At 45.2% G+C, this 23,266-nt stretch overlaps 1 protein-coding gene across 1 annotated transcript in view; it reads left to right on the top strand.

The window, feature by feature from the left end:
• The first annotated feature begins 5,375 nt into the window (after positions 1–5,375).
• Positions 5,376–23,266, top strand: part of LOC112558054 — a 45,407-nt gene continuing 27,516 nt past the window's right edge. Inside the window, 1 exon segment of the mRNA XM_025228240.1 lies at positions 5,376–5,595. Coding sequence (XP_025084025.1) covers positions 5,376–5,595 — 220 coding nt within the window.

The raw sequence follows: 23,266 nt of genomic DNA, 5'->3' as shown, positions 1-23,266 counted from the left end.
TTCTGTTTTCATTCTGCACACATGTCCTCGCCATCTAATTTTTTATATTCGTACATCTGGCTCTTACAAGGCTTTCTTCATTAGTAATTGTTTGGCCAGAATATCTTAAAAAGTTTCATCAGACACTTGATTCGGGTGGTCTCTAGTTTCTACCCTGAAGTTTGCTGACAACTTCGGAATTCACTTCCACTGAGTACGACTGAAAGGACATTGCTTCTGTAGATTCTTTTTTAAAAAACTTCTTCTTGTTCAGAGCTTTGGACTTTCAAATTTCTCTTAGCATGGTAAATGCTGGATTTGCTTTAATGAGTCTGTTCTTCACATCCTTGTCTGTGTTTCCATCCGTTTTTACTACATTTGAAGATTGTGCCTTCTTCCATTCTTCTGGTGTTTGTTCAGTATCTCATGTTTTCTGAAAGATCTTGCAGAGAACAGCTTCATGATTTCTTTTTCTTCCAGCTTTAACATTTCAGAGCAGGCCAACAAAAGTCCTAAACACAATCACAAACTAAACAAATTTCTATCATTATTTGACAGTTTTAACCGAATGTGAAGATGGACAGAAAGAAGACGACAGATCGACAGCTACTGAGTAACATTTCTTTCCTGCACGAAGTTAATCTATACTCTCTAGATAACATGGCCGTTACACTACATCTGGCAGTTTGTGAGCACCTCAAGTCCTGTTATTTTCCAGGGAGTTTGTTTATCGTTTGACAGCCTAAGCGCATAATAACAAACTGTATTAAGCCCTCAGCAGGGCGTATCTCTCTGGTCACGAAATCAGAGATCAGGGCGCACCTGTGACGGTGGTGGAAGTGTATCGTGTTCTTCAGGCCTGCCCTCATTATCTTTAGTGGACATGGAACAGGCTAATCAGGATTGAATTTCAATGTCTCACCCTTTCACAGTATCTTTCCCTCTCGCTACTTACTTACTTCGTGTGTCGCCGCGCGTGTGTTTGCGTATGTCAATACCTAACTAGGATGTCACTAAGCTATAAAACCATCGCTATCGACAAATAGAACTGAATGAACATGATTTAAGGGGCAAAGAAAAATTTAAACCAGAAGACCTATTTAAAGCGCGTTAAAAATACCAGGGCACGGTCGGGGTTGAAAGGGTCAGGGTCATTGTGCAGGACAGCACGCACACAAAAAAAAACAACAACAAACAAACAAAAACTAATCAGTTCTTGCCACTGTGTCATCTCGTTCGTACTCAAACACTACGAGGCGCTTGTCAACGGTGGAGTTTCGAACTCAGCTCGGCAGCTGATAATCCCATTCTGACCGTTCACCAACGCCGCCGCGTTCCGAGGTATTTCATTAACAAGGTCTTGCTCCTCGTCCCGGCAAAGCCCTCGACCCGATCTCCTCGTTTGATTGGTCTTCACCAGTGCACGTGACCCGCCGAGCCACGCCCCCTTCATCCGGTTCCCTGAGAGAAAAAAAAACTACCACACACACACCTCTCTCTCTCACACACACAACAAAATGGCAGCTGCTTTTTCAAACAAGCAAGGCGTGCTAATCATCATTAATCGATTAACTCCGGCAGCATGCAAAACCTTCGCGACCATGATGCTGGTCATGGGTCTGTCACCGGCGTCCTCACACGGTTCGCCAAGCCATGCACGCCCCACCCCCTCCTACCTCACCCTTCACCCCCGCTACTCTTTGACCCCTCCGCCAGCCTCTAGCGTAAGCCGCTCCCTGTTTCGGGGCCGTCTCAAACCCGCACTGCGAAGCCGTTAGTTCCCCTTAGTGCCTGGCGACACGGTGGAGACGCGCCGGGCATTGGCAGATCATTTGTTTTTTAAGCAGCTCCTCCTTCCTCTCCTCTCCTTACCCCCACCTCCTCCTCCTCCACCGAAAGTTGGGGGCCTAGTTTGTAAGGGGAGAGTACTTTCGTTCAGTTAGTTAGAGGGGAGAGTACCGCGGCCTGACTAGATAGCAAGTGGCGCGCGCGCGCCTGCACGTGTTAGGTGGCAGTGTCGCCGTCAGTGTCCCGATCGCTAGGCAGCCAGCCAGACGATTCAGCCAGCGTTTGCTGTCAACTCTCTACGTGTGTGCGTGTGCGTGTGTGTGTAGGGAAGGGGAGGGAGCACGAAAAAAAAAAAAAGGGTCAGAGTGCCTTTGGCTTTGACTTGCCTGCACCATCCGACAATGAGTGGCTCCCCTCGCTAGCAGCGAGTATCTTCCGCGACCACGGGCGACAATTACGCAGAAAGTGTGTGTGTGTGGATTTTTTTTTTTTTGAAAAGTGCACGTGGATGTGTGTTAACTCCGGCTCGGCTGTCTGTGCGTGCCCCTCGCCAGTCGAGTGAAGCGTGCTAGACGTCAGGAGTGTGGTGTTGTGCGTGTGTCTACTCTCTGGAGCTCGTGGCCAAGCGACTCTAATTTTTTTTTAATTTCTTTTTCGATACGATTTGAGGACGACACACCTGCGCGAACCACACACACCTACACGCGCGAGCGCTCACGTGCGAGATAGATAGACCCTTGGAGGTGGACACCCTTGTTGGGATTTTTTTTCGTCAGCGACGTTGTTGGGGATTGTTTTGAGGAATTTTGTTGTGTGTTGTGGAGGGGCCAGTCTGGCGACAGAAAGTGCAGGCTGGAAGCTTTGAGCCCGCGAGTGATCGAGAGAGCAGGGTGACCTTTGAAGTGGATTCCTCCTCCTGCCAGCTCGCCCACCTCTCCGGTGTTCCTGTCACTGCGGTGTCTGGAGCTGAGTTACACATCTCGCTACTACGCGTGTGTACTACTACAGTTCTTGCTACTACCAGTACTACTACTGCCCCGCCACAGCCTTGTTGTGCACTCCCACGACTGTTTCGTCACGTAGGAGTTCCGGCGAGATCTTGCCAAAAGTGAAGGGGAGAAGGGAAGACTACCAGAACGCGTGTGTCGGCCGGCGTGGGGCAAGCCTACCAGTCAGCAACTCTGGGTTCTTGTCCCCCCCTACTCCCACCTCTACCACCCCCATCTCGATCGTGGGGCAGGCGGTGATGTACAAAAGCCGTGTCGTGGTAGTGGTGGTGGTGGTTGTGGTAGCAGCGTTCGAGGAGTGTAAATGTGGGCGCTGGAGCGGATGTGCTCGGCGCCACCGTGAAGAGGGAACACGTTGTGTGGACTGTGCTGTGGGTTAGTGAGTATACTCGACCCCGCCACGCTTACACACCTGCACGGTACACACATCCACAACACACCCCTCCACACATACACACATCTACACACATACACAAATACTCGGTCACTGTACATAGATCGGCTTCTGCACGCAAGTGTTTGTTTCTTCTTCCCTGGTAAGGAAAGAAGAAAAAAAAAAAAAAAAAAGAAAAGCAAGCCTCGGGCCTTGTTGTAGCTGTTGTCGCGTGGAGCGAAAGGAGCAGTGCGACGTTCACGGCAAGAGGTGCCCGCGAGCGCCGCCCGGGGTTCATGTGGCCGGACCATGGTGGTGCCGGGTGGGGGCGCACGGCTAGTCGTCCTGCTGGTGCTGCTGGTCCTGGCACCGGACCCACTCCCCTGGGGGGCCAGAGCGGCCTCGCCAGCAGACGACACCAGGGAGTTACAGCAAGGTGCTGCGCAACAGACGGCAGCACGTCGTTACCTGTCGCAGGAGTTGCACAACGACGGCGAGGAGAGACTCGAGGAAGACGACGAGGTGGCAGCATACGATCCGGCAGCTGTGGAAAAGATGGTCACAGGTAAGTCTCTCTAAACCATCTCTTCCCTCCCATCCTGTCACCCGCCATCCCCTTCTTGTTTACCTGGCTTCCACAAGCTTTTTTTTTTATCAGGTCTCTTAGTAACCTGGCTAAACAGGTGAATAATTATTGCAAACATTGTCAACTGTTCCTAATGTCAGGTGATGCTAATAGATGTCTCAGAATGACGGACCATTCTAGTTGATGAAAGTTTAGTCTCATCGATGCCCCACTTCTGTCCTGCTCTCAAAAAGTACAAAACTGTCAAACGCTCGCTCTAAAATTTTAAACATAAGTGTGTGCATCTTTTACCCCCCTTCTTGCAATCATTTTCTAGTTCTCCACTCTTATATAATTTGTAACCAGGTTTGGTCTGTGTTTATCCACAGTCTCTCGTCCAACAGTCATATACTTTCAACCTTGAGGCCCCTTACCTACCCATCGTCTACCTGTTGTGTCCATGGGCCAAACAGTCGCTGTATATCTTTCTTCTCGTTATCAGTCATCTTGTTCAAGATTTGATTCATCTTATCGTGTTGTAAAAACCTGCTAGGGGAAGGCAGACACACGACTGACTATACCCGGGGTGAAAGTAAACTTGCCCTTTGGTGTTAATCACGATATATGTACCTTTGGAAGAACAGGCTGCCTTGCCATTATCCATTACCTAACACGTTTTGCTCTAATTATCTCATGCAAAATTGTTTCATGTCCTGGTCTCAGTGACCCCATGATTTCTCCCGATGAAGCTTTTCGTGGACTGAAATCGGAAACAACCTTAACTTGGCGCAAGCTTATCAAAGGCAGACCTTGATCCAGACCCTACAGTACTATGTCAAAATGTATGTTAGTGTGTGAGAAACGAGTTATCAGTCCATTGTTTTACCTACTACACGGGAGGGGGACAACACTCAGCAAAATGAGACACAGGTATAGGTGTCAGGCATTTATTTATATTGAGTGTGAGGCCTGCTGGCTGTCATGGAGCTTTTTGTATTTCAATGTTTCAGGGATTTTTTTTTTCTTGCTGCTTGTAATACGAGACTTGTCATTGATGAACATCAGCACTTTGTGTAACATTGAAACTTTTTTTTTTAGTCATCGAGACAGGAAGTAGGTGTACTTTTATTATTACCATCATTATTTTAGACAAGTTGAATGTACTGCGTTCATTCTTCATGAATTCGATGTTTTCGACTCAGTCCTAAGGAATATTAAGCTCTGAAAAATACTTAAAGATAATGTGCATTGGCTTTTTCCAGCTTGTAATGATGCAAACAAGCGGGACTGTCACATGTGCACACTGACAGGTTTTTTTTTTTTTTAACGATGGCACGTGAAAGTGGTTGCACTGCTTTATTTGTGAATCGCTATGCCAGCGCCTCTCATTTCGCTCGGTGATGGTCCCCTTGGCATGTCCGACCAGCCTATGTGGGTCACTATCGCGAGTAGAGATCAGCTTCTTTTTCTTTTCATTTTTTTTTTTCTCTTGTGTTTGGCCGTCTTGTGCTCAGGTGCAGACGGGGGAGTAGAGAGCGAAGTGAAGGAGTTGTGGAACAGGGGTAGGGTGTCAAGTTTTAACCCAGGCCAGCTCGGCAAGAGGACTAGAAAGTTTGTGGGGGACCTTAGCCGAGCCCGCCCTCCGCGTGGTAATGGCAGGTAGATGGCGATGGAAGCTGTAGAGGGCGAGCACATGTTGGTGGGCATGGTGGACTGGCACATGTTGGTGGGCATGCTGGACTCGCACATGTTGGGCATCCTGGACTCGCACATGTTGGTGGGCATCCTGGACTCACAAATGCTGGTGGGCATGCTGGACTCAAAAATGCTTGTGGGCATGCTGGACTCAAAAATGTTGGTGGGCTTGCTGGACGCGCGTGCAGGTCACCTCCATCTCCGTCAGCGAACGGGTTGCATGTCCGAAGGAGGGAAGCATGATGGTTTGTTACAAAGGACTTATGGCATCTGTACAACTGGCGGTATATCTCCACTGTGCAAAAATGGACATTCGTAGACGAATGAAACGTGCGTGGGAATTCGAAGCACGCACAAAGAAAGAGAGTGTAGTGTTTTTACTTATTGAGGTAGACTTTTTCTTCAGATCCTAGCTCAAAATATCTTTAATTTGGTTGCACTTCATTCTGTTCCTCCTCCTGCCTCTCCCCCATTTCTGTGTTATGTTTACTGTCCTGTTCTTTGCGGTCTGTACGCGATTTAGTGCCATCTGGCTAGACGATTGCTTGAAATAGGAGCAAAGGCGAACATAAAGTTCGACTTTGAGCCAGGTGAGCCAGACATACATTACTGCTAACCACTTGGAAACTTTTTAGAAAATAAACTTTGGTAGCATTAGTCGTAAATGTAGACCAGGGCAACCCTATCTGTTTTATTTATTTTTATTTTTGTTGCTTGGTGATGTTTTTATTCATTTACTATCAAGGATCCAGTGGTCCACCGAAGGGATGACAGTACTAATGGTCACGAGCATGTCCCACAAACTGTTCCAACTGTCAGTCAAGGTTATTGAATTCGACAGTTGACATCGATGACGTCATTGTATTGAAGTAATGCACTTGTTTCGAGAACGAAAGCCGTTGCAGGTACAGCGTCTTTCACTCATCCCCCTCTTTCTCTCAGGGTGCCCTGTGAAATGAAGTCGCTGTCAGTTAGGTCACTTCCCCTCGAACTGTTCAAAGTAAGTTCACTGATCTAATTGTCGTGCATCGCAACTAGCTGTCTTCTGTTGTCGACACACCCTCAGTGCACATATATTTTGTATGAAGCTAACATTCACCGTTTAGACAATGAAAGCAACGGCACTTGTGCACTTGTCCAGACTTGGAAGGTTCTAGAGATGTAGACGAAGTCAGCTCTCCATACACTCGCGGGTCATAAGACAGCGCGGGACGCCGGAAGCCATTGGAGTGAAAAGATGTTTGTGGCCATCCGCCGAGGGTCTATCTCACATGGACGTCGTTAAAATTTGCTGAGCCTAATATAATTTTAGTTCGGACCCATGGGTTATGTTTTATGATGAATAAACTGATTAAAGTATTCGTCGGAGTGTCGAATACAATAGGGGTACTCCACAAAATTAAGATAGGATCAAGTTGCGCGGATTTGTTTTTATATTTATATCTACAAACACACTCTCTGCTTTATTTACAAGTGCTGTCGATCACACGTACCTCTTAAGAAACTTTCGCCCATTTTTTTCGTCTTATCGATGAAGCAAAGGAAGAATGTGTGACAGTAAAGGTCTGAAGCCACAAAACGCGACGAAGCCTAACAAGCAAATGGCTACGAAATATTGGCGCATGCGCAGTGCTTTCATTACTCGTGTTGCTGATAATCCTCAGTATTTTCAGTATGATCAAAAGGAGAATTAAAGTGGTGCATTTACTTCAGTTGTCAGTAAAGCGAGTCTATCTGACTTTCCTGATTTTTTTCCCCCCAACGAGGTCCTGTACACCAGTGCAGCGGCTTGGCAGTGTCCCATGATTGTCTGTCTGACCATGATTTCTATTCAGATGAAGTTCAATTGTCGCATAACTCGTCCGAAAAGACAGTGACTAAAATCGGGTCAGTAACATTCATGTCGCTTCCTTCGCAATGCTTAACTAGCTTTGTGTGTTCAGGATGCCAAAGACCTCTCGAAGATCACTAAAACCATTTTCACCTGAGAAACTGCTTTTTTTTTTTTGGTCAGAAGCTAATATTGATAGTTCTTATCGGGTCTGTTATTTGTTTTTGTCATGTACACTTAACCCTTTTTCCGAGATAAACCCTGTCCCTCAAGGTAAATGCTAAAAACGTAGTTTGATGCCTTTCTTCAAGGTTTCAGTGTCACTGGTCGCGGAGTAGACCTTTGTCCTCGATGAACATCAGCCGTGTAACCTCATATAGATGCACCGCGTTGAACGCTTTGACTTAGTTCACACTCTTAAAACCATTTAAAAATCGTCATCGGAATCACGGTTGATGTAGAAACCGGGTTTGTGTCCCACAGTTTGTTGCCTCTGTAGACATGTAAGTACCTGTGTTAGCTTCTTGATGTGACAGCTTTGATGAATAAAGTTTCATTGTCCGCCGCCATTTTTATTTACGCGTCGCCATCCAGGTGATGTGATGTGTGGTCTCAGCCCTTGAAGCTGGTTTCCTACATTTCTTTTTATCCGCCGCGCTTCGTGTCCTTATTTGCTTGTATTTGCTAAGAATGGAAACATTTTTTTTTTTTTTGCGCCGTGTTTTTTAATAGGTAGGGTTAGCCTTATTTTGTGATCAAAAAACGTTTCTGGGAGACCGCTGTGTGTGATGTGACCGACGGTCCTGTCCCAGCTCGTGCGCCATGCTGAATTCATCTCTTTGATGTCTGGCTGTGAACTGCCACTTACGTTTTGATGGCAGATACTGCACTTCCGGACGGTTTGCCGCCGTTGCTGTCTTTTTTTTTTTTCTTTTGATCACGTGAGCTGTGTTCGACCTCGCACTTGTGGTGGTTGTTGACTGTAGAGAAAAGTTTGCAGCAGAGAAAGAACGAGGCTTGCAGAGCAACGTCCTACATTGGGGACAAGAGAAGAGAAGATTGGGAACTAACGGGTGCAGTCGAAAAAACATTGTTGTGTTTTAAAAAAAACTGACGGGTGCTGTAGATAACGGAAAGGCTGCAGAAGTGTATGATGTAAAAGAACATAAGCGTATAAGTGTATAAGCCACACGGATAATGCAAAGAACAGACCTGCTGGACAAGAAGTCCAAAATCTTCGGGGTATGCTTTAACTACCAGAGAACGATTTTGTTATTGTCTGTCGACTATTTTTTTTTATGAAGCGACAAACCCTCTGCGCTTAGAAAGTTCGTGAGCGGAAAAAAGTCCTGTGGGAAGATAAGAGGCAAGGGTAAGAAGTTAACGGTATATTAGATTTCAAGGCCACTAGAGAGTATAAAGCTGGGTGGCGAACACGTCCTACATGGTGTGGCGGAGTCAGTCGTCTCAACCTCATTATTTTGATAACCACTGATTTTTGCACCCCGCTCCTCACCCCCTGCCCTCCTACACCCCCCTGTGCCCGAGTTTAGCAATGTGTCAGCACAGGTTAGCAGTGCATGTGACAGACAGAGGCCGTGCAGTGGATGTTGGTGGATGGTATGTGGGAAGGTTCACCCACCGAGTGGAGCGAGAGACAAAGCGAGTAATGGCAGACATGGCTGTCATTAGATGGGGATTGTTGTGGTAAGTGGAGCAGTAGAGGAGGGTGGTGATGAAAATGTGTGGCGGGGGTGTTGTGGCGTAGGAGAGATGTCATCGGGTGAAAGTCGCATCTTTGTCGTGGAACAGGGACAGGCGGGTGAGCTGGCGAGATGCTGAAGGCTTTAAGTAAAAGCTCGTACATGTAGTCGAAATCGGTCACCCACCTGTGAGCGGTGGGTGAGTCGTGCCGCGACACAAGCAGGTAACTCTAGCCGATGATAGCTTACAAGTCATAATGCTGCAGAGTTGTCTTACGCAACAGTCCTTTGTTTGGCAACACTGGATGATAAATGCCGGATTTTTTTTTTCTGTATGCCCATTTGTCGCGACTGACATGAGCAAGGCATTGTCCCGAGATTTTGCAAGGCGAAAAACTTGAAAAAAAAAATTTAGCATCTGATCGAAGTCCGTATTAACTGCTAGAAGAACAAAGATGTTGAAGAGGTGGTCTCTGGAGCTTGTCCAAATGCGAAGGAAGGCATCCGCTGAACACTGCGCTCAGTAGCACATAGACATGTTTATCCAAAGCTTACAAGGGCCAAGTAATTTACACAAATAATAACCCTGTTTATTGTTTGACTCCTGACTATGTTTACGAAGACGCATAATAGTTTTAAAATCCCACATGCTCTCTCCGCTGTGTGTGTTGGTGAGTGTGACTGGGTGGTATGCAAACAAGTTCGGCATAGATCGTCTGTGATGCTGTCCGTGAAATATTGTTTAATGTCTGGCATCAGCGTTTGCTCTTACATCGCCACCCAAACACCGACCTTAAATCGAATTACATTTACAGTTACAATAAAAGCTTTTAACAAAAAATTCATAAACGACTGGTCAGGATAAAGACAGCGGTATGTGATAAAGTACATCAAAGTTTACAGACTGTCAAATTTACCATGTAAGCATTTAAAAATGGTTTCACTTTCCGATGTATGGTCATATTTTGATTTACCTGATGTTTTTCAATAGCCTCTTTTTTATAAATTACATTGTATTTTGGAGACCATGGTTAGGTATAAACAAGAGCAAAGAAGAGGGGAATATCCTTTTTGGGTAGGGCTTGATCTATAATAAGCTCGTATGAGAAGCAACAGATATGACATACGACCTGACAATATTTGCTTAGCCTGGAGAGCATAGTTACATATAAACAAGAGTGAAAAAGAAAAAAAATATATTGTACGGGTCACAAAAAGTTCAGCGTAGTTTGATTTACGCAATATTCTTATATAGTTTTTTTATATATACAGTGTGTTTTGTCAATATTTTTATAAAGTATTGAAACTTGTTGTCGTGTAACAGATATTTGGAGAACATTGTTAGATATAAACAAGAGCTAAAAAGGACAGAAAACACCATCATTCTCGGGTTGGGCTTACGCGAAGTTAGGATCTATAAAAAGCATGTATGAAAAGTAAAGAGATATGACCTATGACCTGACAATATTTGCTCAGCCTGTCACCCTCTACCTTGACAAAAATACTCCACCAAATCACATGCACTGATTGTGAAACCTTTACATGCATTTTCATTTGCCGCCAAAAGTGGAAATGGGACTTTTGCTTGGCCAGACCCTGTCATCCCGACAGAAAGTAAACTGGAGAATATGTGGAAACAAGGGGTAGTGTGCTTTAAGAAAGACGGGTGCATTGATTTCAAGACATTCTTGTAACTTGTATCGATAATGTCCCGACTTTTTACTACTGTTGCTGAAATTACAGGAAGATGTAGCTTTAGTATTTCATTATAAACCTGAGATAATGGTTTGCTGTACCATTGCTACTGTTCGTTAAAGTGGACGCCATTCTTTGTGCCAGAAATAAAAGGATTTCCGTAAAAGATGGCCGGTACGAAAAATGTACATCGTCATCATTTTGTTACCATCATCGTGAGTAAGCAGTTTCAAATCCTCCGATGTGGTTCTGTACTTCACTGATTAGCTTAGGGTTGGACTTTAAGTTCGACATCTTGCGCCGAGTTTTAACTATCTGTCGATGATCACTTTAAAAAATACTTAACCAGCTCGGAAACAAATTGTAAAGGAAATGTCGTCGGTCCCCACGTCGCTGAGGGCAAAGGATGCCCGGAGAGATCCCGCCATCTTCATGTTTATTAAATGTAATGGTGGCTAGAGGCGATGAACCCATCCTTCCTGTTTCTCCCATCAAGGACAGCCACCGCCGAGCCTACTGGGTGTCCACCCACCGAAAAGAGCGAAGCTACTCTTTGAACACAGTACGGTACAGCAGTCTGGCAAGCTTATCTCTCATGTAATTAAGGTGCGCATGCATGCTACAGCTGGTTTAAATGGCGCCTTACGGCAGTTATTACCTCAGTGATGCATTTTATCTTCCAAAAGGTCAAGCCTTTCTGGTGGGGACGAAGATAGGTCAAGGCTGTTCTAAAGTGTAATGTTGAAGTAGTAAAATCGGTCTGAGGGTGTTTACCATAAGACAAGTTTGAGGCTATTGCAGACTGAAAGTGTATTTTCTTGGTGGGTCATATCGTGTCGAGAATTATTTGCCGGCCATGTCGTGTCTTCACAGTTTGATCCTTGTGCCAAGAAGCGATGTCTCAATGTTCACGAAGCACTTTGTGGAAAGACGGGTAGATGGCGCAGTAGGAGTTGCTGGGGCGGAAATGATGAAGAGATGATAAGTTATCGTAACATCGATTGCTGGATGTTCATCACTAGCTCAAACAATTGAAAGCTTGTCCATCTGTCCACTTTCGCTTGGCTGTCTTCCAGAAACAGGCTTGTCATCGACCTTTGTGCAATCCTTAGGAGTTGGAGTAGTCGTATACGCTATGTACAGGCGTGCACGTGTGTAGGTGCATGCAATAAAATAAATACAGTGTGGATTTCATTTCATGCATCTCACTTTAATATCGACAGTAAACACGAAAAATATTTAACTATTGCTTTTTCTCAACATCCAAACAAACCCTGTAAATAACCGAAAGTGTCTTGTTATTACCCCAACCCACACACCATTGTTTACTTGTTCTTATTCGTTAAAGAAAAAGTTGTTTACTTTCCCTTATTTTTTTCTTCTTTCTTTCTCCTGTCTTACGATTCTCCTCTTGGCTTGACCAACCATTGTAATTCATGTTGAGTAGGCTTGAGCTGACGAGTCGCAGTCGTACACACAAATCTTGTATCGGCTTGTGGCGTGTACAAGGAAGGGAGGAGAATTATGGGAGAGGTACCCACGCTGCGAGAAAGGCGAGTTGTGGAACATTAAAGAGATGTGCTTCAGTCGAGTGCGCAGTGAGGACAAGGTACATTGAATCGAATCATCGACCATCACCTGTGTAGACGCGGGGACACCGGCAGGTAAATAACAAGACCAGTTATAGTAGAAACAGGTGCGTACTTGAAAAGAAAGCGAGTCACGTGACAACATTCAAGAGTTAAATTCCCCTTGCCGTTCATTCCCTCGCACGGTAACATCTATTTCACACCATCATACGCAGGGGCTGTTCGGGCAATTAATGGAGCGGAGTAACACGAAAATGGCGTAGCGGGTAGGCACAGCTTAAAGCAACCTGCGCCTGACGACAGCAAGACGCTCCTACTCCAAAAGAGCAAATGACAGCTTTCAACAGAAGCACTCACTCACTGCAGGGCGAGGCGTGCGTTCACCTCCCACTCGGCATAGGTCCTTTGTCTGCCCTTTTGACCGCACAAAGGTGTTGTCTTTGTGTTGACTTAAAGGTCTCTTAGAGTGCAGCAGTTTTTTTTCTAAATAGCTGGGCTGAGGTCAGTACACGATAGCGGGGTTTTTTTTATAAAAAAGATCTTACTGAGTACACCCCTCCCTACCACCGACATTCCACCTCTTGGTTCTCGAGATACATGCTCGCAAACATCACCCAAAGACGAGAAGCGTTAACTTAGTATGTTGAGATGCTTACTTTGTCCAAGGTTACAACCAATGGGAGATCTCGTACCATTTGTTAATTAGATATTCGTTGACATTTGGGTTTGTTGAGTTTGATGGCGTGTGCAGACTGGTATCTCAGCATAGAGGAAAGGGTTTACTCGCTGACATGTTGGGTAATACTATCCTACATTTAGCCTACCCATGTTATTTGAAAAAGACATTTTTGAGGGTTGACTTGTTAATTTACTTTGAGATAAAAAAGAATACCAGACACAGAAATGTATGGGGAGGGGGATAATGTGGATGGTAGGGGATAATGTGGATGGTAGTGGGGGATAATGTGGATGGTAGTGGGGGGTAATGTGGACGATAGTGGGGGTAATGTGGATGGTAGTAGTGGTGAAGGAGTGGTTTGACGAGGGGCTGGAGGGAAGAGAGCAAGGTGAAGGAGTGAGCAGGGTTCGCGCGCCGCTGACTTACTGGACCCTGGCCAGGCGTCACTGGGTTCGGCAGCGTGCCACGTTGGGTCGACTCCATCACCTTGGTCTTCCCGACGGTCTTGGCATTTTTTTCTCCATCCACCATGTCGCGATGGTCACTTTTATAGGGCAACACTCAACGAGGGCGCATAAATTTAAGACAGACTTAAGATCACACGTTTCTCGTTTCCGGTCAGACACGTGTGAAAACAGTTTGGGATAACATTTCTCATTTGAAGTAAAGGAAACAAAAAAGTGGCAGGACTGGTGTATTCAAGATCCAAGATAATAGGGATCCTAAAGCCAGCTATGTCTGTACACTCTTGGAACAAGACTTGACAGAGACACCTAGAACACACCTGTCTAAATAAATTCCACGGAGACCATTACAAAGATAAACGGCCAAACTTCTAATAAATCTTATCCACAAGACCAGTGACATGAGTTGAAAATCTACTCGGCACTCCATCTACATTTCTTTCAGCACAGACGACTACAGCCATGGTCGTCCACGTGCACCACTGTTAATAGTGTGGACATCCAGCCGGCCAGAAAATTCATCTTCATCACTTCTAAGTTTTAACATACATCCTTGAAGGAGAATCTACATAAAGAAGAGAGGAAGTGATCAAAGATTAAGGGCGAGGGAGGGGGAGAATAGGGAAATAAGTGAGAAGATTAAGTGGGGAGGGAGAGAGAGAGGAGAAATATCTGACAGTAAAATGACAGAAAAAAGATTGAATTCCAACGGAGGTATAAAAAGGTGAGAGAGTGTTTAAGCTCGTAGTCTGTGCTTCAAAGTTCCCCCACCACCGCTCTCAGTGACATTTTTTTCGGCTGTTTATTCAAATGCCATGCCAGGAGTAGGGAAGAGCTTTGAAAGCAGATAAGTGATAAATGTTTTGCGTTTAGTTGCGATTTCGTGAGGATTTACAAAAGCCAGTGCGGGTTGAGACAACTTGTGTTTGTGTCATGTTGTATATATAGACTAGGTGTTTCTCGTGCTGGCCTTATTTTGAAAGTAATAATATTTTTACATATGCACGTGCGCGCGCACAGACACACACAAGCATGGTAGAACACATGAGTTTAAGGAGCAGAACACCCGTTTAATGTACAACCGTGGGTGTATTCACAGGTTGTTGAATGGTCGACGACAGAATTATAAATAAACAGAGGGTGCTGCTCTATTTTTTTTTATATTCGAAAGAGAATATTGTGTTTTCTTTTTGAAACGACATCATGTCTTTCAGACTCAGTATTTCGCACTGGAGTGTCAGACCGGGAGCTGCTAGCGGGTGTTTGCGGTCGAGCGAGTAAAGTCAGGGTAGATAGCAGAACCTGAGCAAGCTCGAACTCTTGAATGTGTGATCGGTGACACAAAGGTTACTTTAAATCTGACATATATATATAATGTTTCTTTTGTTACTTAAATCTGACAAATGTGTATATATATATAACGTTTCTTTCGGATGACAGTGCGTGAGTGTGTTCGTTCGCGCGTTCCAACTTCTCCGTTGTACACGTGGAGAACCGGTCCGCTCGTTTCGGCAGATGGCCACGTGAGGGGCTGTGTACACGGCCATCTCGGTCTCTTTTCTTTCTTCCAACTCACTACTACTACCTCCATCCCACCCACCCGTGGCAGATGTGCACAGACACCTCGCTATTTGGGACGTGAGGTTTTCTCTCCCCTTCCCTCCCCTCACCAACCCCTCTTCCTACCACCGCAACGTCCCATTCAAATTTCCCTCCCATCAACACCTCGAACCGCAAACTCCTATCATCGCAGACCGTGCACCTCCTCCTCTTCCCCACCCTCCTCTCCTCGTCTGTCCGGCACAAGCCCCCGTGTTCGTGTAGAAGACCGATTTGAATTTTGCGAATGGGTCCCATTGTGGCGGCCCACGTTTTCAATGAGTGTGTAATATGATAAGAGGTACGTTTAATCGTCAGGCTTTTGTGTTTGCTTTTTCAGTCGGCCAGTGCGCATGTGCGCGTCCCGTGAGCGCCTCCTATCGTTGAAACTGTGCGTGCGTGTGTGTGTGTGCACAGAGAGTACGTGTCTGCTACTATTGGCACAGTGCAGCAGGGAGGATCTGTGCGAGGGTGTGCATACGACAGTTAACAACCCCGGTGTGTGTGTGTGGACAGTTCAAGAGGTCCTTGTCGTCAGTATGTATAGCACACCTTCCATATCCACCCTCACCTCCCTTTTCCCCCCGTGTGGGAGACGAAAACTGCTTAGTCGCCAACACCGCTTGAATCCATGCAATCGAGGGCAAGCAGCCAATGACGCTTGTATCGCATCCGTTAAATTTAAAGCTCACGCTGTCAACAGCGGCTGGTTCTGGGGAAGGGGAGGGAGAAGCTAGAGGACCGTTTGGCTAAAGGTAAGTGCAAGTTAAAAAAAACCTGTTGCCGACTGGCGCAAGGACACGTACACCCATCTCTTGAATGTACACACAATTTAGCGCCAGAATTGCAAGCTGCTCACTGGTGTGAAAAGAGACCGTTGGCAGACTGGGATGACCTCAAGACTTCTAATAGTCTCCCCCCCACAAACCCCTCACCCCACTCACTCCCCTCGACACACACACTTCTAACGTGACACGCCGAGCGGAGGACACGCGCCGATTGCTCGAGGAGGCCGGTCGGCCTTGATGTGGTGTTTGCCAGAGACACGGTAGTGGATCGCCGAATAAATGTACCTCCACCAACAACGCAGTAGACAGGTATCGAGTAGCTTCAAAGGGAGGCCAGGTATTGCAAAGGTTGTCGATTAATTAAGCTGTCTTGAACACCTTCTTTTTTTTGTTTGGGGGGAGTCCATGGAAGTTATCTGAATCTGAAGAGCACCATGGCCAGCTGGAAAATTCATAAAAGATCGTATTGAAAATGTTCCTACCTGCCCAACTTCCAGACCTGTAAGCTCGTCGTTTGAAGTTAGGAACACACGGTTAGAGGGTTAAAACAATGACACGAAGGTGAATACAAAGCAGTATAGGTTGTGGCTCGATACAGGACTAGCAACTATTTGCATTTTAAATTGAGCGACTCGTGGCAGGAAACCAAAATTTCTTCTCGAAGGTGGCGCTGACGGTACAGTAGAAAACAGATGTGTGGATGGTGGAACCAAAAACACTGAGTTACAGTCGAACTTCTGTAAGTCGAAGCTTCAAGGGGACCAATAAAAAAATTCGAGTTAAAGAAGGTTCGAGTTAAGGAAGTTCGTCGAAAAAGAATATTTTTTCTCTGTGGACGATTAATTTTAACCAAATGTTCATATCTTGTCATTGTTTTAAAGACACTCCGGCATCCTGCGGAGACTGAGTCGCACATTGTTTCCTACACAGAGAGGAGACTATGGGAGCGCAGGGTCGGTGGGGGAGGAGTAAACGATTTTACACTTTCCGACATTTTTTCAGTTGGTTTCAACATGCTGACCGGCTTAAAATTATTCCAGTTGTGGAAGTTTTTGGCTAGGCCGAGTCCAGCTACGTAAGTTGACTATGCATTGCTGTAATGGGAAACCAAACAATTGATTTGAAAAATTCGAGTTCAAGATAATTTCGACGTAACGGGAGGTCGACTGTATAAAAGACAGGGTGATATATATCCGTTTATACTATCCGTGATATATATTTCCGTTAATAGCCGAATAAATGTGGGTTGTTGGATGAAAATGGACTGTCCGAAGTTGTCGCTCCCTTTGAACGTTCCATAAATAAATACAATATTGGGTGCAGGGTCGGAGGTCAAACCCGACATTTTAATTGATTACTTTAATTGTGTTCTAGTTTTATTCCGAGCAATAAAGGGTTTGAGAAAAGAACGGTATGTTTGCTTTTATTTTTTTCCTGAAAATTTCAATCGACTTTATGATTTATGGTGCGATGCGAGAAAGGGATTTTTACTGTCGCATGAGTATAATTTTCATAAATCGTAATGTTGTGGGGTACCTTTTGTTTTGTTTTCTGTTTTCTTTCCCCACTTCTGGCAAATCAACGTCATCCACGTCAGTTGTTTACGTTAGTGAATCTGCTTCAAGATGTCCTCTTGTTGTACCCACGCTTGATCCATTCCCGATGATGGTGACTATATTGGAGAAATCGTTATTTTGATTCGAACGACATGGATGAGTTCTGATTTCTTGCATGCACGTGAACCATGTCGGAAAAGTGGCAGAACCACAAAGTTGGAATCACTCATTCACTTCATCTCCTATCTTCACCATGCGCTGGAAGCAAGAAGAAAGCAAAGACCTTGTTAGTACTTGCGTGTTTGTGGCCATGCACCTTGACCTCGAAAGTTCACATCGATATCTTGTTGTAAGTCCTTCTGTCCTAAGTCGTCCGAGTCAGGCAATGTCTGCCGTGTTCAGAGGCGTAGTTTCTCCAAGTTGAGATAAAGTTTTCGCGGTCACAATATGAAGGGACCATACATTCAACTAGTATCATCGTTCACAAGCTGCTGCTGCGGCATGACACGTGTTCAGGGGCGCCCAATGGCGGGGTTCGATCTCCCTATTGGGAGAGGGGACGGTGCGACCATACTGAGCAGTATGACATGTCAGGACAAGAGCATCGCATGCTGCAACCATGGCAGCTCCAGAGGCCTTGGTCATGAAGAGATGTAAGGTTGGCCTGTGGCAAGGCGAGGAATTCAAGGACCAGCGTCTTGTTTCCCAAGTTACACCACCACATGTTTGGGGTTAAAGGTCATTCATTACCAGCAACTAATTTCGTAAAGTTCTTCTCATATAACACTCTTCAACTATTCGTCCTACATTCTCACTGAAAGGTCGTGAATGTTAGAGAATGTTTATTCCATCTTAAAGGTGTTAATATACCTGTGCGTGATGCCACGATAATCCATTGTTATTCCGATTTAACATTCTGGTCTGGCTCCCCCTTTTGTTGTAGCACTGAAAAACTGTGAGAGGCACACCGGTTCGATACCCGTGACGGCAGGATTAGGTACCTTACTCCAAAGAGAGTTGAGGGATGTAAAGGAGAGAAGATGGGCACCGATCTCTGGTAAAGCTGGCCACCAGAAATGTGAAGTCTCTAACACCCCAATCCCTAACGACCACAAAAAGGTCATGGTCTGTGCCTTACGGGTTTTGTTTTACACTGCGCTTGAAGTGGGAGAGGTCGGGGAAAAGGAAGTGAGAGGATCGAGGATCATACAGTAACAGGTGTTGAGTAAATCCCTTGGTTCCTGCTTAAAGTTGACTTAACAGGATTACCGACAATGCTGACCGAGACGGAGATAATTGTTTTTTGAAAGTCTAAGGGCTGCCAACCAAGACATCAAGACATCTTCTTTCTTGTATCGCCTACAGTCTTACTTGCATTGTAGTCGTATTATAATTGTGTTCTAATCCATGACCTGCTTATTTCTTCTCTGTGCAGCTGTGCACTTTTATGCATTTAGGCAAAACATGTTAACCTTTCAAAGACCACGCACATGGGCAATATTTCTCTCTCTCTCGCTCATACAAACGGCGCGCGCACCACTCTTTAGCAAGGATAATTTTTCAGGATTTCAGTCGTCATTGGGAACCAGCCTCTTCAGTAGCATCATCGTTCGTCTGATCATGGTACTTTTCCATTCAGAATAAGGCAATAAAGCAAGCTCCGCTCCCAGGAGACGTGGAACGTGATGCAACCCCAGGAATGGCCGCCGCGACCATCTGAAGCTTGATGTTCCTCCAGCCTGGCCTGCCTCTCACGGTCATCGCTTGTCAAAATGGGATGAGGGGCAGCCACGTTGTCTGAGCCATACATGGTTTAATTAAAGACAAGTTTTAAAAAAAAATAGAGATAAAAATATGGAAGCAGAGGGTGGAGTCAGAGATGATCCACTGTAGAAACAACAGCGAGAGAAATTAGGCGAGCGTATTACATGGCCCCGGTTGTCAAACCCATGTCTGTTCTACCTTGGAACATGTGTGCGCATGTGCATGAAAAGTAAAGGGAGCAGGGGCCAACCCAGCCTAGTCAGAAATTACACGGTCACCTGGCCAGACCCAGCTCCCATTTATAATTGTTAATGAGGGACGGTGAAGGCAAGGCACACTTGTGCGGGTACTTGACACACTGTTACCCGCTTGTCGCGCCGGCGTCCGAGTTTGGGTTTCTGGGATACCCTCTTCATAAAAGATAACTTGCAGTTTGTGTGAGCAATTAGGACTTGCTTCTCTTCCCCCCTACAAGTACATAGCAAATCACTTTAGCCCCGCTTAGAGCAATTCGAAATTAATTGGTGTGGGCGAAAGCAGGGGTGTTACATTCACCGCCAGAGAAGCTTTGGCTAAGAGGCTATGCAGGTTTTTTTTTTAAAATAGAAAAAGCCCCCCCCCCCAAAAAAAAAAAAAAAAAACCCACCAAAGCTTGTGAGTTCAAGGAAGGGTTGAGACTATTTTTAATAAGATACATTCAAGAAAGAAAGAGGGCGCTTGTCAATAATTTGAAGTGTTTGGGACAAATGTTTAGAACGTGTCCTACCTACTAAAGTTAAGTACACTAGGTATTGTGCATGGACAGCATTTTTCAAAACGGTTTCCTCAGTATGAGGATGCCATTATTACATGCTTTCCTATCCTGAGAGGACCGTTTCTTTGTTATTGAAACTCTGAAACCAAAATTGAAAGATATATATATCGACTACATGTGATTACAATCTTTATGTGTGTAATCTTGTAATCGCGGCCAGGTAGGCCAGACAGCTTGCGAACTCGACGATGGACACGTGACCACATAGAGGTCTAATTTGGCATCTTGCCAGTCCAGGCCACGCGCCAAGGGTACTGAGCCAGCAAGGACAACCATGCGGACCAGAAGGTTGGGGTTTGAAGATCGTGGTTTTCAGAGGGCTGCAGTGTTGCCTCCCCTGTATTTATGGTCCACAGGTCGCCGGGTGCCCGCCGATAGATAAAACTTGAGTAAAAAGTAGCACTTGCAGGAAGTTTTGTTCGAGCCTGGTTCATTCACATCTGTACAATCAACTCAGCTCTCGTACGTAGTCTGCTTCGCCAGCGTTTCGTGGCATAGTCACGTGCTCAGTAAGTAATAGTCACGTGCTCAGTAAGTTTCTTGCACTCGAGGGCTATGTGAGAGAGAGCACAGGCTACTTAGGACAAGCACCGTTGGTCAGATAGCGCGAGATCTCGGAGATTAACACGAGAAAGTTGCTTACACAGTCGGGGTGACACTTTGTGGTAGTGGTGGTGGTGGTGGTGGGAAACTGTGGTGTCACGTGACTGCAGTTTTAAAAAGACAGTGTGACTTAACTATTTCTCTGCCTTAAGTACTTCTGACAACGACGACGACGACGATACTAATAATGATAGTGCGACAACAATTATGAATTTCGTTGATGCTTCTAAACACCTCTTGTTGATAGCGTTGGTAGCATCATCGTTGTTGCTGATGGAGTGCTATCGATCACAGATAACGATGTGTCTCAGAGATAAACTTACTGGCTGCCATTACTGCGTCCCCGAGATAAAGATATTTAGACTGCGCTCAGGCCAGCTTCCATGAAGCCGTCGCAGCTCCATTTGTAAGACATCAGTGAGACTTTATTGTAAATCCGTTCTTGTATGATAGTGTGTTTGCCCGCTTCCTGCTTAGATAGGTAAAGCGGGGAGTGAGGGATGGGGTGAGGGATGAAGATTTGATGTTTTACGACGATGCAGCAACTAATTCGGTAAAACAGTCAGCCATGTAAAAAGATGCCACATGCCCGGTACGAGAAGTGAACCCTGGACATCCAACCTTCACTGTATTGATGACAGGTGCTCACCGTTTGCCACCGGACCTCTTAGGTGTGAAGGCGCGTTCAGTACCCGAATATACAGTTTGTATGTAAATAGCAGTTCTCTCGTGGTAAACATGTTGAAATCAAAGCACTTAGACACCAAAATAAACCCTCACTGCAAGATTTTACCACAGAAGTGACGTGTGAGTTTTCAAGTGTTTATTTTCCATCGCCAGCCCAATCCTTACACAAAAGTTCTCCCTTTTACACTTGTTTGTCCTTTTTCAGTGTCACTTTTTTTGGAGGGGTGGGGAACAATTAAACTTATCCTAGACGGATCTTTAAAAAGTAAGAACAATTTTACGTTTATACTGTTAACATTTTGTACCATAAATATTTTATACTATAAATATGTGATCCTTTACTGCTTCGTCGTGGCGGTTTGTGAAAACTCTTACAGGCTTATTGAACCACAAAATAAAGAAAGCTAAAAAAAGACATGTAAGCTTTATAACTGCCTTTCTAAAATTTTAAACTTGATTGTTCGACCTCTCGCAGAGAGAGAGAACTGGGCAAACATATCCCGATCGAGTGAGTCACTGCACGGCAAACATGTTGGGGTCACAACCGCCACCCCTCCCCATCCCTAACCCAACACCAACCCACCCTGCCCCCTCTCCGAGAGAAAAAAAAAACCAACCCTGTGTATCAAACGATATCAGCACTTCATTTTCAACGTCGAGAGACGAGACAGTTTGATTGTAGCACTAGTGACCTGGACTTGCATAAGTGTCGTATTTGAAATACGCATGCGCGCGACGACACACATACACACACGCACGCGCTAGGAAGGAAGGATTGTTATATAACCGTATTGTCATGCAGTGACAAGTATATTGACCAGTGTATGAGCGAGTGAGAATGAATAATGAGAGTGGAGGTGAAGAGAAAGTTTATTGATCAGCGAACCGTACGATTGTCGGTGAACCAGATTGTGGTTGGAGGAGAGAGAGAGAAGAAAAGCCGATGACTGTTTTAATAGCCAGGGATCCCCCCCTACAAAATGCGTGACATGAAAACAGAGGGATGGTGGGGAGGATTAGGGGAGGAAGGACGAGAAAGGGATATAATGTGTAGGTAAAAAAAAACAACGATCCAATCAAGTGCATCGAGCGACTCACACACGTGTGAGTAAGAGAGAAAGAGGCGTTGGCCTGCGGGTGTTTGGAGGGGAAGTATGACTCAGTGCTGAGTTTCACACGACGCCGTCAGTGAGGCCAGACCTGGCAATGATTGATACCCGTGGCCTTAGTGTACCCCTTGCTGGAGGACGCTTTCAGGCGATTGTGTGACCGAAACAAATTGCGGAAAGTGAACTTAAAGGTCTAGCAGAGTGCCCACCATTTTTTTTTTCTCTCTCTCTCAATTGACAAGGCGGAGCTGACTACAAGATCCGATTTCTTTAAATCTCGGTAACTAACTTTCCCTCCGTTCTCGAGATTCAAGCATCGCCACCCTGAGACAGAGGTCAGAATTGTGACCTCACGAAAGTTCATGGATTTCTGACGTCGTCAAGGCTACAATGGATTTATGACCATATTTGGCTTTCGTGATGTAAAGCTTGTGGCCATTTTGTATGTGAATGATGATCATAATAAGGAGTCAGTCTAAAGATACTATTTGACAGTTGTGTGTGAAAGTCACAGGAAACCAGTGGTTTTCTCCGAAGCCTTGGACATGGCAACTTTGGCCAATATATGGCAAATATGCCAATAAAACGAGGACTTTGCAGAGGTGAGACGTTTTGATACTCTACGTGGCTAAAGATGAACTGAGTCAGGATGAAAGAGTCACGTGTCTCATATTTGGTGCACAGCAGGGCATGAAGCAGAAGCCATCCTTTGTTCACCAGATGTAAGGCGTAGCATGGTGGAAAGATTAACTTGAAAGACATCGTTAGAGAAATGACATGAATGACAATTTTTATAATGTACTCAAAGTGTTTAACTACCCCTACTGGCAATTAGTCAACTTTTTAATGAAAAAAATTGCAAGTGGCTCGTAAATTGCTATGAGCCAGATTGAATAGCTTCGGAATATTTAAAGGTGTTGTGTGAGAGAGAGAGGAACAACTTAGTCCTACGTTTGAATTTTCATAATGTAGTTTTGA

Source organism: Pomacea canaliculata, linkage group LG2, assembly GCF_003073045.1.
Source record: "Pomacea canaliculata isolate SZHN2017 linkage group LG2, ASM307304v1, whole genome shotgun sequence".
In the NCBI taxonomy this organism is placed as follows: Eukaryota; Metazoa; Mollusca; class Gastropoda; order Architaenioglossa; family Ampullariidae; genus Pomacea; species Pomacea canaliculata.
This window is presented reverse-complemented; position numbering and strand designations above follow the sequence as displayed.